Raw genomic sequence first — 18,917 nt, forward strand, 5'->3', positions numbered from 1 at the left:
TATGTTCTTGAGCAATTAAAATTATATCGAGAATAGTTGTTTGACTGCATTCTGCTTGTGCAAGTATGTCAGTAGTTGCAGACTGGCTGTGTGCAGGATATTCCCTGCAAGTAAGAACAAGAGAGAATTTTAATTTTAGTTAGTATCTGGAACTATTAGTAATTTTGTCACCTTTTTGCTAGGTTAGGTTTTACGCACATCGGACTCTATTGGAAAGTGAAAGGTTCGTTACGTTAGGCCAGCAACATTAAAAAAAACTGTATTTAAATATTTTTATGCAGCTAACATAATTTCATGGTATGTTCTGTGTTAATAATTTAACCCAAAATCCCGAATGTTAAATCTGTTAATTACATGTGAAATACTTGAAATATCGGAATGTGATACGCTGATTAAACAGAATGATTAAAAATAAAACAAGGAACTACATAAATCCATTTTCCGGCTGTTTTTGAATTTGAGAGCTGTGCCTTATAGTAAACAATTAGGTACTGAGTAACAACTTGTTTTAAGGGAAAAAAATTATTTGTAAGCTATGTTTTTCATATTTAAGGGCATTTCTCTGTAAACTGTGTGACTTTTCTAGGAAAGCTGTCTAGGAAACTTTTTTGCATATATATTTCATAAATCTTATTCAGGGGATATATATCCACCTATTTATTATTGAATGGCAGATGAACCAAAATTATTTTCATTAGGTACTTTAAAAAATATTGAGCATTTTCTGAAAAATCGATACAGGGGATACATCTTATTTACACACTTCTGACATTTTCTCAACAAACACGTCTCATTATAGTGGTCACAACACATCTCCTGAAGCAATTTCTGATGGCTGTTATATTTCAAGATTTTTCCATTAAATAAAGCTGATAATTTCAAGTCTATGTTTGCATGGTTAATGCACAAACAAGTATCACGCTTATCAACTTTGGGCATGACAATCCAAAAAGGTCGGAGTCTACAAAAGGTTTGATAACTTAATTTGAAATTGCTCTTTTGTTAGAATTTATTGTATAAGCCGAGTAACGAGGAGGCAGAAACAGTCCCCTGTCCTGTTGAGGGGCAGGGGACTGTTTACTTTGATTTCATTGAAAGGTAACACAAAATGTAATTGAGTCATGTTATTTTACTGTACATAGGAAATATTTTTCTATTATAACGATAGGAAGTATCTAAGGTTTAATATAGTATATTAAAAATAAATAAAAACTATCCTCACCAGAGAACTGTAAGCTGTCAGGTTACAGCAATACTCCCACGGAGGGACACTCGTGCAGCACTAAAAAATTGGCGTCCGGGCGGTAATGGCTGCAACTGAGCAAACTTCAGATCGTTTGCTTTCTGTTACACGCAGCGCCGCCCTTGTTTAACCTTTAGACTACGTGGTGCGTAATTTTAAATATAGACAGGGGGACTGTTCACAAAATGCGGAGACAAATTTTAATTTACCTTTTTAGTATGATCATATATTTATAAAAAATAAACATTTCCCATTTACAATGAAATAATATTGTTTGAATAATAAAACAATTTCATTGATTCCAATAGTTATTGTCTTAATTAATTTAGGTAATCTTAAGTGACTGTACTGCTTCGGTGACATGCGAGAAAACTGTTTTTTGTGGTCTATAAAAACATTTTTAATACTGTTACGATCGCGCTTGGCGTCGCCGCGCTCGTTCGGCCTGTCTGCGCCCCCATCCACCCGCATCCTCTCCCTGGTATCTCGTGTCATACTATCTCGCGACATCCTGACCTTCGCAGCGTGCACCTGCCTCAGATCGAGTTACTTAAAAGAGGCCACACTGCGGCATAAAAGGACTCAGACATGTTTATCGGCGCGTTTTGTGGGAACCCGATGCTTGTTGTGTTTATCGGCGTTCTTTGAGCAGCCGCCGCGTCCTTCGACAGGACTCACGACGCGTTTCTGGGCATTTCGACGGCGAAGGTCGTTCTATATCTAGGAGACATGCCCGATTGTTCTGGACGGGAACCCAAGGGCTATATAAGGAGGTGGGGCCGACCTTTGAGTGAGTCTGAGTGAGTTCGGAGTGTGCAGTTGGGAGTTCTCCCGCGGCGGAGTTTTCGGGCGATAGTGTCGCGGTTGCGGCAGAGTGGCGAAGTCCTTGGAAGAAGGTTCCAGGGCAGGGAGTCAGAGAGTTCAGTGGAGTCAGAGAGTTCAGTGGAGTCAGAGAGTTCAGTGGAGTCGGGAGTTTTCCCGTGGTGGAGTTTCCGGGCGATAGAGTCGCGGGCACGGCGGAGTCCCGAGTGAAGTTGCGAGCGAGGAGTCGAGCGGACCTCGGCGAAGGGGAAGTGCGTCGGCAGCGGCGGAGTGTGGCGACGGAGTCCCGCGACGGAGACCCACGAGGGGTGCTGCGGCGAGAGGTGCGCCAGAGGTGCGGCCCAGCGAGGTGTGTGGAACAAGTGACTGAGGAATAGACCTTTCTTTAAGTGTAATTAATTATTTGTCATTTTAGAAGATTTTTTTTGTAAGTGACATAAGTAGTGGCAAAAAATAAAACTGTGTGTGTGATAAAAATCTTTAATTGGGCTATCCTTTACGAATCCGCGGTAAATCGTAACAATACAATAAACTTCATTTTGACGGATATTGTATGCTCAGCAGAGCTAAATTATGTTATCTTTTAAAGTTATTTAAGAAAAATTTATGATTTGAACTTTTTTTTATACAATATTGGCCTGAGACAATGAGTTTCCCAGTTTACAGAGAAATACCCTTAAATTACTTTTCAGGTTCTGTAAATATGCCTTGATTTCACTTTTCATAATATTTTTAATAGGATTTTCCTTCACGTAAACTTGGGCATTTTCAGAATGAAATGCTGATCAGGATAAGTCAGCAACATTGAAATACGTAAAATAATATGAACTGTGGTTTAGGTTAAGCTAGGTAAACTATAAATACTATAAAATAAAAAGAATGGTTTACTAGGTTCAGTTAGCTAATTTTTTTTTGGTAATTCCTAACCAAACATTCAAACGATTTTACAGTATTTTAATGTAGCTTATCTAGCTACACTATTTAAAAGTATTTTTCATGTAGGCAAGCTAACCTAACCTAACTGATCATTCTAACAATATCAGAGATCTGTAATATGTAAACCTAACCTAATCTAACCAGTCATTAAAAAGTAAACCACTAGTAAACTACTTGAAGAAACACAATGCCCTCTTAGAGAATGATTAAAAAAACATGCCAGGAAGTGGAGGAAAAAAAAAGTATTTTACAATTTTTATTCTTTTCATTTGATGAAAGCCTCAACTCTGCTCTACTACCTTCCAATCATTGTAATTTTAATATTATATAAATTTGAAATGATTTTCATCCCACAATTTTCCTAGATTTCAGAAATAAAATCTTCAGACTTCTACCCCAAGTAAAGCCTCTATGGTCAAAATTTACCATTACACCTATCAGAAGAATAATTTGGGGTACTTAAATATCTAGGTTACATAGGTCAAAACGCAATTAATAATCTAAAAATGCATTGTTTTTTAATTATCCTGTAAAATGGCAAAGATATAATTGTATAATTTAATTACCAGATTTATTTTCCAGTAGCATTGTATATAGAATGATATAATTTCCAACATGAATATTTGAACAAGACTTTGACAAGTAAGCAGTTGAATGATATATGGAAGATGAGTTATGTAAGGTTTATTCGTATTTCTTAGAATTGGAGATATATATATATATATATATATATATATATATATATATATATATATATATATATATGTATGTATGTATATGTATATATATGTATGCATATATATATGTATGTGTGTGTGTGTGTGTGTTTCGAGGTTAGATCTTCGTAAGTGTTTCTGAGAGTTGAAAAAAAAAAAGGTTTCCTGGGTTAGGTCAGCTACATTAATTACATATTCATTAAGTAGTGAATAAATTTTATTTATGTAAGCTTAGCCACCCTAACCTAACCAACCGTTCACACGTTTCTTTACTGTATTCTAAATGTAGCTAACATACCGTTACAAAATTTTCAGTATTTTAATGTACCTACCTTGCCTAACTTAACCAATTATTTAAACAGCATTTTACCAGTAAACTACTTGAAATATTGCAAAGCTGTTTTACAGAATCATTGGAAAATATGTAGAGAAGTAAAAAAAATTCATATTTCAGGTTTTCAATTGCTTCTATTCGAAAATTGGTTTAAGTAACTTGAGTACCAATTAATTCCAGTAAGAAGAATGCTAAGATAATGTTTGATTGATGTTTAGTTGCTAAAGCTGTATAAGGTACAACCCATAAATGTATCATCTAATGAAAAATTACTCACAAACTACAATCTCCCAAAACCAATCATCTGTATCTCTGGAGCAGTGTGTGTAGACTGTTGTTACAATTATTAACCTAACAAGCCGTCCACACTATTTTATCGTACTTAAAATAAAACAAACCAAACCAACTGTTCAAGTGATTTTACATATTTCTAATGTAGCTAACTTTACCTCAACCCTACTTACGGAGGTAAATACTAATAAACTAATATAAGTATCATCATGCCATTTTACAGAATTATTGTAAAACATATCAAAAGATAAGAAAACGCATTTCGTAATTTTTTTAAACTTTTTTTTATGGAAACGTTAATCTACTCCAGAAACACTCCAATCCTGTGCCATAGGTTTCCTGGAAGACATGCTTGTTACCTTATGTTGACAAATGTCATTAGGCGACATTTTCAAGTGTTCCTTTGCCTCTTCCAAAAATCTTTCTTCGTCAGATTTGAGGTGAGACGTTGTAAAGACGGCTTGAATGTCAGTACCATCATTGTCCACATGGATGGACGAGGGCAAAAACCAGTCCAAGAAAGACGAACCGGAAAGTCCAACAGAGCTCGAAAATATAAGCAATAAACACCAACAGGCTAAAATACTGTTCATCTTCATATTCTAAAATAAACAAACAAATGTTTGTAAGGAACTTAGGTTACAAAACACACACAGGTACTTCAGACTAGTCTTCAGACGGCAATATTACAGTTCTATTTACGAAAATACTATCACAACAATGTTATCATTTAATTAATTCATTATGTACTAACAAAACTACGTAGAACTAAAAAACATATCTTTCATAATAACATTCATTACAATTTAAACGTCATAAAAATTGAGCGGGTAAAAATAATATAACAAATTTTAAACCATGAGAACTTCAAGTGCGTTCCTTAATTAATGGCAGTAGCTAATATTACCGACAAGCGTTTCTATCACATCATGAAAAATAATGCTACTGTAATATATATATATATTTAAGTAAAACTTTTCTGGGCGAAATGAGAGTAAAATTTCAAAGCAGAATTTTAATCCAACGTTTTCGTAAATCATTATCATGAAATGCTTCTGACGCGAAAAGGACGGAGAATCGTTTGGGACGGTGCAGAGAACTTGTCGGGCCCCGATCCCTCAAGCGGGATCCATGAAGTAACATGCGGCTCAAGTTAAACCTTGCCATGCTGCAGGAAAAGGCGGGTCGCGGCGATGGGAACCCGCAATGCTCCTGACGCCCTCCAATTTTCTGGCATGTAGTAAGGTAGTATTTGAACAGAGGGAAACAGCAAGGGGTTTTAGCTTATTATTGTGCACTGCACCACCCACATATTCGCAAGAAAATGGTGTTCTTTGAAGTACATATTATTGAAGAAAATCTTCTTTAGGCGCGATGAGAATAAAGTTCAAGGCCGAAGTTGATGGCAACTGTCGGTGCTCCTCCATCGCACAGGCCATTATGTCACATCGATGTCCACCCTGTAACATGTCCATACCACGAATGCATCGGTAATATAAGTAATATAAGTGAGTGTTTATTCGTCCGCCGAATATAGATACCAAACATTGTTATGTAATTATTTAATTGTTAAGTGTTTACTAAAGTAACATCATAAGTTGTCTTTTCTATTAAAAGTAATAAAATTCACTGTGCATTATACCGCAAATATCAGCCCGAATCGTTCCCGCGCACTCCGTATTTCGCACAGGAAATGTAACCATCGGTGGCCCAGAGCTAACAAGGCCGCACCAGGCACTGCTCGCTCGGCACAGGGGTAGAACTTATTTAAACCCCATGGGGTCTACAACAACTTGCCATCACCGACTGTAACATCCATAGAATCTTCTTTTGCATCGGCCTCATGGCCGGCCTCACTTTCGGTGCAGTTTAAAGGAACCCGCTGCATAACTTAATTCTTTCGTTCAGAGTAACAGATTTTTGATTCTTATGTTTCCTTCATTTGTAGTTAACAGGTCGTGTTCGCACACCTAGGTAAGAGGTTCTCTACGTGAACATTTCAACATTGTTCGCATGGGCCATCTACAGACTAAACAGGCCAACTTTCTGCAATACTATCTAAAGAATTCTTTAACCAGGGAAATCTGCAGTAGGCCACATTCATCCATGGGGGAAATGTGCTTGTGAGGGCCCTCTGTCCATGTTTAAGTCCAGAGACTACTCATATCTTGAGATGCATAACTGTTATTACATATATTAGAACTGTACTAGACATAAATTCTCGCGAGATGTGTTAAGCTGCCAACATCTGAGTCTCGTAGCTCCACCCACAGACTCCCTACCAGCTGTGTGTGTAATTTTAATGTAATTGTGTTGCCGTCGTCTGGGGACTCGGGTTCGAGACCCGGTGTGGTTCCTAGCAGGAAAGGCTGTTATCAATGGAATGTTTCCGGGTGGGCGCCAGACTAGCTCTGTTCCTAGTCGAGAGGTGGGTCGTGGGGGCGGTTGCCCCTGTGTGGCCCACTAGGACCGTCGGCGGTGTTGCGTGGGATATGGATTCCCTACTTGGTAATGGTTGGGGATTTGTATGACTGATTAATTAGGCGCTGAATTAATGCGGCAAATGACGTGCGCCGTTTATTCATGCGACTGTGGGTTTGGCGTAATACAGTGGATTACACACCACGTCGTACAGAAGCTGACGTCACGCAATACACAAGTTACACATTACACAGTGTCACTCTAAAAATGTTACGTGAATAAGACGTTGCACAAATTTACTAATAAATGTTACGTGAATAAGGCGTTGCACAATATTACTAAAAACATTACGTGAATAAGGCGTTGAGTGTGATTGGAGGCGGCCAATCCCGTATGTCTTTGCTTCAAGGCGGTGTTCGCGCCCACTGTGGTGGAGCGCGGACCGCAGCTAACTTAGTCCAAGTCCTACGTTGGTGAGGTCAGCGCCGGGGCGCGTGACTTTAACAAAAGTTCGGGGTTTCGGGAGGCGGCCCGTGTTGTATGCTGGCAAACTGCCCCGCGGACCAAGTGTGATGCAGGGAGTTTTGAATTTACGCGACCGGATTAAGTCCTAGACCGAAAGGTTGGACCGGGTACGCACGGAGAGCTTAATAAAAAAACGTTTCGGTGGCGTGACTATATTTACCAGGAGTTACTTCAGTGTAGACAAAGGATTCTGCCTCTCCGTGGGACGTGTGTCCGCCCCGGTCCACGAGTCGCACTGTACTGCCGTGGTGTCATGGAGTCCGGCCGAGGCTCGGTGTCCTCTCGCGCCAGGGTTGACCTCATTACATTATTTTCCAAATTAACAAGTTAACAAGAGATTTTAAGAGCGCTAAATTCTTACATTAATTATTCAAACTAAATTTAAATTACACATCCCTTCTACGATTTAGATTTAGCATGTTTACGGATTATGTTTTTGAACTGTAAGTCACACCAGAGACTGTTCATCTTTTGCCGGACCGCTCTGGTGGGGAGTTAAAACCCAACATAGGGAGGTAACAATTATGTCACCTGAAACAATTAATACAGGTAGAAGGCCGCCAGGGGGACACTCGCACACGTACTGAAACATTTTCACACGTGAGTGCCCGGGCACTCCTACGTCGCATTTTCATTGAGAGAACGTTTAACCTATACACAATGTTGTTTTTATTCTGCGTGTGATTTATCAGAGGGATTGACTGTAGTGTCGGTCTGGTTATTATGGGGCCGGATTCTACCTTGTCTGCCGGTGGCTCGCCTGTCTCGGGTGGGCCATGGCTAGGGGCGCATTCCGTTAACGGGGTTGAATACTGGCGGTTGCAGGTCGGGCTTTAGGGTGGCCTTTGGTCGGACGACGTCAGTGTAATGCTCAGGATTCCATGTTCTGTAGCTCATGTAGTATTTGCTGTGTTCTATGTCACAGATGTGACATGTCAATGAGACAGTATCCTCATACCATTACCCATGGACCTTCACACAACCTAACCGTTAGACACTTGTTATCATCGCGACACCCCTGCTTAAGTCGTAACCATAATGCTTGAATATCATAAGTACTCAGAGAGGTGCTCTGGCACCGACACAATACAGGCTGAGTGCTGTGGTAGCACCATATAATGTGTTACCTCTTCTGTAATAATTCAATATCATTTTGTAGTTACTTCCTTTCATTCAATCACTGCTGTGTTCAGCCATGTGGCTAGTAAACCCCCCTCCCTTGAGAGTTCACTGGGTACAAACTATTATTTATTCAACAACAAGACAGCCCATACAGTGACAAATGGCGCCCAACTAGTGTGGCAACTGAACTTACAAAATAAAAACTTTTGTATTCCAAAGTGGAAATATTTTCAAAATTTTCATAAAAATGTCCAAGTCCAAAAATTATGCAAAAGAGCAGGTGTGGATGCACAGAGATAGGAAGCTGGTGTGAAAAGGCGATGCGAGATAATGATGCGAGATCAGGTGTTGGTGCATCCCAGTAAAATCATCTTACAGTTTCGCACCGCAGGAACGGCTTCCTCTTCCACCTTCACCGTGAGCACAGCCAAACTCTCACGAAGACAGCATCGGCCAGGAGCAAGCTGAGCCGAGCAGAGTTGGGCCAAACAAGCTCATTCCACGACATTGCGCGGCTCTGACAACGTCCGGGGGGGGGGGGGGGGTGCAAGAGGTGTGTGGACACAGGGCCTTCAGCCAGGAAGGAGGGGAGGCAGTCTTCTCTACCTGTCCATGCCTTGCCAACAATGACCTGACCTGCCGCTGGGACTTGATGACCGCGAGAAACGAAAATGGAGAGCACAACACATTTGGAAATTGAGATGAAAGGAAGTTACACGAGGTGTGTCATGCCATGTGGGGAGAACGGGTCATTAGAGAAAGGCACAGGTGCATGTTGTAGCTGTTGGCCAGACCACCAGGGGAAGACAGCATGAGACACAAGGCGATTGTCATCGGTGATGTGGCAAATTGCTATTGACAGCCAAGAGAGGCTGCGCGCACCGGAGTGTAGAAAGTGCAACGGGGCGAACGCGAGGTAACAAGTGCTACGTCGGCGGAAGGATCCGGCCGGGTGTGGCATATCCCTCCGCCGAACTACAACAAATGTTTATGTATTTTTTCCACAGGATATTATAAGACATTATTTTCATTATTTAACACTTTATTTTCTCCAAAATTATGTTTCACCGTGCGCCTTGTCCTGAACCTGGCCGGTTCAGTTTCCCGCGAAAATTACATGTTTCCACGGGAGGGCTGGCGGGGGAGGGGGGTCGCGCGCTGTGATAGTGGCAGTATCCTTCCGGAGCTCACAGGGGCCGGCAGCCTCCGCGCAACACGGGACCAGCATTTCTTATTTTTCACTGATATATAGTTTTGAATAGTTGTTTAATTCCGCAAACCTTTTTTTTTCAGTTCGGTGGTCGGCCTCGACTTACTGAGTGGTATTTAACCTAATTATTCAGTGCTCCAAGACGAGCGTTCGATGTGATTTGTAAGTACTATGTGCGAACTACGAGATGGTAGGTACGTCGGCGCTTCACGCGATATCGTAGCCAATCGGCTAATTAGTTTCAGTCCGCACGGGGCAGCCAGTAGGCAACACGTAACAATCAATCTTACTAACACGTCAATTTCTGGGACAGTCCTAAGATTCAGGTAGCGTCGCCGGAGTTACGGGCCTACGTGTTCTTAGCCCAGTGTACCACGTAATTATAACTGTGAAGTGTAATTTTGCTCAGGATTCTAGTGTGTTATGTTAGGGTTTGTTTTTGTAATCACAGCATTGTGTCCAAAGTGAATGACCTTACAGGGTAGTAAAATCGTGAGCCACCACTGAGTGAGTGGTCGCGCGTGTGACGATTCGATTCGGGACAACCCTTATGGCCAGGATGGGCAGAACTATGTATAGGGCTGTGCCGGAGTAAATTAATCAGAAATCGGCCAGTATTTTCTTGTTCTTTTCAGGCGTCCCGAGTGGCCTAAACAGCTCGGGGGACCCTTCTGTGTCGAACCACTGCCTCTAGCCACAAGGCCGAACCTACCCTGAGATTCCGAACAATACTTCAGTCATTTAAATTCACATAGAGCTAGCGGGGTTCGCATCAAAATGACGCTCAACTAGTGTGGCTTTTAATAACTTACTTTCAAATATTTTTTTTAACTTCATTGTGTATCAAAATTAGTGAAGCAGCAAGGGCTTGTGTAGGGACAGAGGAATTGCGCAGGAATAGTTGCGAAGCGCAGACAGACAAGGGAGCGGGTGCTGGCCAGGCGCGATAACGGCTGTGGGAGCGGAAGTCCGCGCGCCTCACACAGAGATTGGGTGACGCATCTGCGTCGCTGCTGCGCGCGTCAACATGAGCCGTGACGGAGCCGTGAGCATCGACATGGAGGGGGTATGTCCGCTCGTGCACAGGGGCACGCGAGTTTCTCAACTTTAGAGATGGACTATGTATGTGCCCCGTGTACGAGCTAGCCCTAGACAGGCAACCAGTAGTACCGGCACCCCTTATCACACTGCGCCCCGGTGGCATTCTCAAGCTACCGGAGTTTACGGGGCAGGAGCACGAAGACCCCGTAAAATTCTTACGGACATGCCGGGACAGACTGGCTCGATACTCGGTTCCCCCAGACGACTGGACGGAGAAGTTACGCGACCAGCTGAAAGTGTGTGCCCTGGGGCCCTATTCTTGACGCTGCTGGAATAATTCCGGTAGCGGAATGATCCGCAAGGCAACCCGCTAGACAGTTAAATGTCTATTCTTGAAACTGCTACTGCTGCTACCGGAATCAACATTGTTGGGTTTATGAAATGTCTTTATGGAAGTGTGACAATGTTCAATATTGTGTTGAAATCACTGGTAGAAGGCCAATCACAACGAGGGAAGTAACCATTTTTTATTAAAAGTTAAATGTTTTCATTATACTCGTATCTTTTCTCTAGTTGATGGACGTGGAGGTTATGTAATATGTATAATAAATACAAAACTAATAATTAAAAATGAAAAAAAAATCGGGGAAATATATAGAAAAAGTACTACAAACATACAAATATTTGCGAAAATATTTACAAATTCATGTGGTTTTTTTTTAAATTAAAAGTTACAATTCTTATCCCTTAAAATTACTCGTTTTTTAGTTTCTTGTTTCTGCTTACTTGATAAAATTTAAAATTCTTATCACTTAAAAGTAATCGTTTCTTTTTTTGTTTCTGCTTACTTTGCAGCAACTTTTTATGTTAGTGTAAAATTTGAGGTGAAAATAAATTTTATGCGGTGTTTCTTGATTCAGCAAACAATTGTGAATGTGCACATTAAGATTTTTATAACTGCAAGTCAATACAAAATTAAAAAAAATTATGAACATCATCTGGCAATTATCTCAGGGTGCGGGGGGAAACGGGTAAAAGTTCCGTATTGCGTATCCAAGTTAACCTGTGATCCTGTTGGCATGATCCTGTACACCTGATCCTGTGGTACACGATGCTTATTTTTTTAGCAGTGGGCAGGCGCGTAGCGCCGACGCATTTCACGCGACAGCGCGAAATGTGAAGTTATTTATCATATATGTAATTTATTTTTTACATCAGGTTTCGCGCTGTCACGCGAAACAAGTCGGGGCTACACGCCTTCCCACTGATAAAAAAGATAAGCATCATATAACACAGGATCAGGTGTACAGGATTATGCCATTAGAATCAAAGGTATATCTGGATACACCTGGATAAGCAATACAGAACTTATACCAAAGTTTGTTATTTTTTGGTGTAGGGGCTTCTTGAAAACAATCTTATGGATTTATCAACAAAATCTTTCAACTATATCTTCTTTCATCATTTATTTAAAATTACTTGTGTGGGTTTTCATCGGTGTGTGTTGTTTTCAATCATATCGATGGTTGAAAGCCAGATTGTTGTAAGCGCCACACACCAAATTTTTCAGGAGAGACAAAAAACATATATTTTGTATATTTAGGAAGCCACAGCGATGAAGTTTGTTCCGTAATCATTAATTCCATCATACAACACTGCCATATGTTTAAAAGAGTAAAAAAATGTGTTACAACATTTTGGTGGTCACTTAAGAAATGAGAATGTCTCTTACAACACGCACTAATAATTCATAGTCATTGATGATAGGTAAGGCACTTGCAACATTTTATCAAGTCACATTTTCGAAATTGTGGCTGATGTCACATTTTGTTTCATAAATAGAAGAAAAAAAAAACAAATTAATTTTTCACTTTAATTGTATCATTTTTTTAAATCTCCTTAATGTTTTAAAGTGATATTGCAAAACTGCTGGTGAAAATGAGTGCATTTAGGACAAGCACTAGGGCAAGAAAGTATAAACAACACTGTCTTTCTTGACATCACCACTTGTGTAGTTAAAGTTTATGTTTTGATATTCCCTAATTTTACTTCATGTATAGGTAAAGTTTTTAACACTGTAGGTAAAAATGTATTTTAAAAAATTACACCGAAGCAAATGAAAGTCACAGCAAAAGGTTTCTGGCATCATGACATGTGGTTCACAAGTCGTATTCATCTTCGTCATCAGTTTCTGGCAATCTTTCCACTCCATTTCCCTAATGAGGTAATTGCTGATACTCATGATGAAACCTTGCAGGTATTACTCCTTTTGTACAAAGATTACACAGGTCCCTATATTTTTTTTGTGTCACTGGTAGTCTTATTTGGTACAGTGCCTCTTCTGACAGGTGCACATTTCGGTTTGAGGGTCTTCTAACAAATGCTAATGCAGTTGGTTCTTCATTATCACTGTTATAGGTATACCTGAGCATTACTTCACGTTCCCCTTTTTGAAACATGCAACTTTTCATGGCACTGAAATGTACTTTCGAACCATCACTAGAAAATGTTGAGTTACGTGGGAAAACCTTATTAGTTGTAACCACTTTCCAATCAACAAAATCATGGTGGTTCATTACTTCGGTTTTGTATGGTTTTGGATTCACACGAGAGTTGGCAATGTTGGCCACTCAGATGGAACCCAAATATGTCTCTTCTTCGTGAAATTCTCGATTGTGGCATGCATCGAATCCACTGGCATGTATGTATGCCCAGGAAGTAGGTATGTTATTTCAATGGATTCTATATTTTGTGATGTTTGCAAGAAAACATAAAGCATAGATAACATGTGCTTATTCTTATTCTGCCCTCGGCAGCTGTCGCAAAACAAATCAATTTCTTTGATATGACCCCTGCTGTCAACCATAGATAGATATCTATGCACGATGGTACATATTTCATTCGCTCCTCTCTGCCCATCCGCTTCGCCCCATACATAACAAAATCCTTCTCTGGTGTGGTTTTCATAGAGTGTCAGGTTATATACTGAATATTTCCGTGAATAAAACAGCAACATACTCTCTCCTTTAGGTGTGTTCAGTACCTTTTGTAAATCAAAAGACGTGCACAAGTATGTGGGCTCTATCGCTGCTCTCTTTTGAGCAGAGTCAAAAGTGGTTTTCGCAGACTCCTTCAACTGCAAGTGTTCAGAAAATTGAAGACTTTCTTCTTGAGACAGATTATTCACACCTTTGAGTTTATTCTTTTCACATAACATGCATTTGTCTTTTTTGGGCACATGAAATCTAATATTAAACTCTTTGTTAAAGATGTTACGAAAAACCCGCTCTTTTACAAAGAGTTCATTGCCGACTTCAGATTTGTACACTCTGTACAAATTAGAGAGTTTTCTTAATTCTGATGGAAGATATCTTCTTGATGAGTCAGGACGACAGTAATACGACTGCACTGCAGGTAATTTTTTTATAAACATCATGGCAGCTGTTCTTTTTTCATGAGATGTCTTGTTGGCAGGAGCATGTCTTCCACGGTTATCTCTCTTTGCTGTATTAATGTTTGTGCAGTTTTGCTTTGTGTAAGATAACATGCGGTGAGAAATGTCTAAAGATTTCAGAAGGAATTGTAGACATACCTTTTTTTTTACTTCGTTCATTGTTATGAAATACATACATGTCTTTGTCCATTTACTGTTTCCTGGTACTCTCCTCCTTTTCACAATGCCATCTTATACACATGACAGCAACCAGTTCTTTCTTTCTTTGTAAGTTTTAATTTCCCAATAACTGTGAAATAGTTCAAGATGTTCAGCTTCCGAGATACAAAAGCATTTGTTCTTGCATTTTCCTTCTACACATGGATTAGGCTTCAACTTCTTTTTCTTCCCTTTCGTGACCTCCATCTTCCTATTTTCTTTTTTTGATCTTCCTCGTTTCTTTCTTAATCCACCATCTCCGACACTGCTTTCGCCAAATTCATTTGTGCCTGCTTGTGCATCATTGTCTCTTCCACACTCGAAAGGTTGATGGCTTTCACCAAAACCATTGGTACTTGCGAAAGCTTCTGTTTGTACATCACAGTTATTTCCACCCTTGGAATGTTGGTCTGTTTCACCACCTACTAAAATTTCTGTTTGTACATCACAGTCACGTCCATACTTGGAATGTTGGCCTGTTTCATAAACAACATCAGTACTTGGTAACATTTTTGCTTGTTTGTCACTGTCACATTCACACTCAGGATGATCGGTGATTCTAACACAATCCTTCCGATGTGCACCACAAGGTCGTTGCAATTCTGTGAACCATGATGCAACTGCTGCTTCACTAGATTTAGGTGTGTCAATCAAACTATGTTCATATTGTAGTTTGTGTTGCTCAGAACTACAATTCACCCTGAATATGTCTTCCCAAGAAAATATTTCATTACTGGTGTTCACAATCACAATTTCAGAATCAATGTTTGGGATGGCATTCTCTGCTGCTATTTGTATAAATTCTGTAGTATTATTTGCAGTTTCATCGAAATATGATGTCAACACTTCAGGGTTGGTTCGAGAACTACAGGAATGAAGATCACTTTGTAGTTCCACTGTAGTTAATGTATCTGTAGATAAAGACTGACAACAATTTTCAATATCTTGGTGGAAACACTCTGTGATCATGTGAACATTATTTTCATAGATATGCCCTGTTGTTTCACTAATAGCCCTATCTTTCGAAAGATGCACTGTAGCACAAATGGTACTATCCACTGGCGAGGATTCTTTGTAATCATTAGGAATCCTATTTTGATCCCTCAGCGGTACACAGTTAACATTTCTTCCTTCATCTCGTGCTGTATTATTAGTCAGGGCTAACTCCAATATTCTCCTAGCCCGCTCAGACATTGTTCACTTACGTAAACAACCTAACCGCATAATGAAGCTACCATAACACAACTTTTGGCTTTCCCGGAATAGTACACGAAAAAAATTAACTACTTGCTGAAATATATTTGCCAATTAAAGTATGCATTATAAACGCTGAATATAGCCGATTAATTGTTAACAAGCCTCAAACCCAGTCAAAAAACCAGAAATCCTAAACAAATATTTAGCTCACCTTGTTACTTACAACAATCTGTATTTCATGTTTTTTTCCACCAATAGGCACTTACAACAATTTGCCATACACTACTAAAAACATACAATATTCTGCCTTACAAGATATACAACTGTTGGTGAATACAACAATCTTTTTTTTTTTTTTTTAAATAGAAACAGAATTTTCCATAGAGAACATACAACATTCTGCTGGGATGTGCATTCAAGTGTGTGTCATCGAACAAGCACAAAAACACAAAATAGCTCAAAGTGGCGCTTACAACATTCTGGCTTTCATCAATCGATATTATTTGCGGGGTAGGAATGTTGGCTCTGTTTGCAAGATAGGGAAGGGTAAATAGGATAACCTTTATTTTCACAATCACTTATCATCGTGGGAAATTCATATATAAATGGACTCATTTCGAGTACTTTTCAATTCCGGGATGGATGTACTTTTAACGAATACATGTGCATAATCTAACTACCACTATAGTTTTGTTCCATCAAAACATGACACACGATTGCAATATTTGGTGTCAAAAACGAATTACGTAATATGGAAACTATGTTACCGGTATTGTATTTATCACAATATACATCAAATAAGCCACAAATTTATACACAGCAAAAATTTCAATGTTTTTAATACTAAGTAGGTAGGTACCATATTAAGTACTTAATGGAAGATGGTAAATATAACTTTCGTAACGTAATATTTAAATACCTGCCATTGAAAATCACACAAACAAATGTAATAATACTTAAAACATTAAATATTAGTTAAATTGTTACAAAAGTTTTCTCGCCACGCACACAGGAATTTTAAGGTTGAAAGCATCACATGGCGTATTTTTATCTGAATAATCACATAACATAATGAGGCGAATAAGTTATTTCTGGTTTTAAATGAAGTAATCTAATATAAGTATATAAACACATGCATTATTAAACGAGATATGTAGCTAACCTAAACTAACCAAACATACAAACGATTTAAATATTTTTCAGAACTATAACAGAGACTCCATTTTGGACAAATCATGGTTTCAAAGAACAAAAAACGCTCAAATCTCTACCGGAATTGTGATTCCGCCAGCTCACGAGGTGGCGGAATTAATCCGGTAGATTGTGACGTAATTCCGATACCAAATACAGCTAGCGAATGTTCAAGAAAAGGGTTTAGCAAATTTCTGGTGGAATCAAGTAATTCTGCTAGTGGAATTCTTCCAGCAGCGTCAAGAATAGGGCTCCTGGACTGGTGGGCTACGGCCGGCGAATACGGGATGGAGTGGGGCGACTTCGCTGATAGACTAGAGGAGCGATTCAACGACGCCCGTGCCCGGGCTCGGTGCCAGCAATCTCTGTTCTGCCAGCCTCAGGAGGCGGGGGAGAGTGCGGAAGCCTTCATCAGAGCTAAGGCACAGCTCCACCGACGGCTGGCGGAAGGCGAGGACGACAGCAGCATGTTAGGGGTAGTCGTCCAGCTCATGCTGCCCGAAATGCGGCCATTCCTCAGAGCCGCCACTGACAGGAGCCTGGAGACGTTCGTGCAGTTAGCAAACAAGGTGGAGTGCGAAGTGCAGATCGTGCGCCGCAGCCGCGAGCCATCTACCCGACGGCTAGGGGTGTTACCACCTGCGTGAACGGCACCCGAGGACTTCAGGGCCCTTGTACCGTATGTGACTCCAAAACCAGCGAAACAGGGGGAGCAGCAGTACCGGCACGCCGCACCCAGGGGAAGTACCGATGCACCTAACCAGAGAGCCCTGCGCTGCAGGTACTGCCGCGAGAAAAAGTACCACTGGCACGACGTCTGCCCCACGCGGGCAGCGGTCTGGCAAGCCCACGGGATGGGCGGGCTCACATCGGGAAACGCTCGCTAGGGGGTGGTGCCCTGCCTGGCCACTGTCCCTGGAACCCTAGCCCGGCCTCCACTGATGCACCAGCACGCCCCATCAGGACGGACGGGCGCCGCTCACCCGGACTGTCAGCGGCCTGCGCCGGGTCGTCGGCGAGCCACATCGGACACCAGGTGGCCCCAGCAACACCGGCAGCACCTGCGGTGCTCACTGATGCACCCGCGCGCCCCATCAGGATGGACGGGCGCCGCTCACCCGGCCTGTCAGCGGCCCGCACCAGGTAGTCGGTGAGCCGCACCGGATACCAGGCGTCCCCGGCGACACCGGCAGACCACTGGATGGCAGCGGCAGCGCCCCTGGAGCGGTGCGGTGAGTCTTACCAATTAGGTCAATTGGGACCGAGGGCTGGCCAGTTACTAAGGATTCCCATCAGGTTGAATGGACAACCAGTACATGCCCTTGTTGACATGGCCGCCAGCCATACGTATGTGTCAGCTCAGTGCACGAGCTTACGGGACATCGGCCCCTGTGTGGAGGAGGTACATTTAGCTACGGAAGGGGCAACAGCTCGTATTGTCGGTCGCGAGAATATCACCCTCTCCATCAGGGATCATGTCAGCCACATAGCAGCATTAGTCGTAGAGGGGCTACAGGAGACACTAATCCTGGGACTGCCTTGGCTAGCACAGGAGGACGCCACTGTGAAGGTCAGGGAGGGGAGACTGCACATTGGCCATCACGAGAGGTGTACGGTATACAGCCTGGGCTATCGGCCACCCGCCGAACAGGGACCACCTATCACACTCGCGGACCTTAGAAATGGTGTACCAGCTGCCCACGTAGCGCTCATAAATAGTGTCCTGTCCCAACAGCCTCAGGTTTTTGCAGCCACGGACATGCTCTGCCCTACCACAACCACAGAACACGCCATCCCCACCCGACCTCACCAACCCCAGTTCGTGAAGCCGTACGGGTTCGGACCAACTGAGAGGCACATCATCCAGACCAAAATCGCAGAAATGCTATGCGATGGAGTCATCGAACCCAGTGAATCATCTTACAACTGTCAGATTCTCATGGCAAACAAAAAAAAAAATGGCTTCATGCGCTTCTGCGTTAACATCAAACCCGTAAATTCCGTAACCATACCTGCCCCACCACCGCTTATCAATATTACGGATGATTTGGCAGGGCTGGGTGACGCCCACATTTTCACGTCCCTGGACCTCAAGTCCGGGTACTGGCCATTGATACATCATACAGTTAATGTTTAGTTGTCACATGTTGAAGGGTTCATAGGTCCGAAATTTGTTCTTCTAATGCTGGAATTGACTTGTTAAGAAGGCAACATAG

At 41.5% G+C, this 18,917-nt stretch overlaps 1 protein-coding gene across 2 annotated transcripts in view; it reads right to left on the reverse strand.

The window, feature by feature from the left end:
* LOC134529230 (protein brambleberry-like) overlaps window positions 1–5,228 on the reverse strand; it is a 125,658-nt gene extending 120,430 nt beyond the window's left edge. The window contains exons 1-2 of one of the 2 annotated variants that reach the window (XM_063363110.1): window positions 5,097–5,217; window positions 4,702–4,944 (exon numbers count right to left, since the gene is read on the reverse strand). In XM_063363110.1, the coding sequence (XP_063219180.1) occupies window positions 4,702–4,941 (240 nt within the window). In that variant the 5' untranslated portion in view covers window positions 4,942–4,944; window positions 5,097–5,217. Of the gene's footprint in view, window positions 1–4,701 lie in introns of both variants that reach the window. The other variant, XM_063363109.1, reaches the window with a different exon arrangement.
* Between the last annotated feature and the right edge of the window lie 13,689 nt (window positions 5,229–18,917).

The sequence above is a fragment of the Bacillus rossius genome, chromosome 2 (assembly GCF_032445375.1).
Source record: "Bacillus rossius redtenbacheri isolate Brsri chromosome 2, Brsri_v3, whole genome shotgun sequence".
NCBI classification, from domain to species: domain Eukaryota; kingdom Metazoa; phylum Arthropoda; class Insecta; order Phasmatodea; family Bacillidae; genus Bacillus; species Bacillus rossius.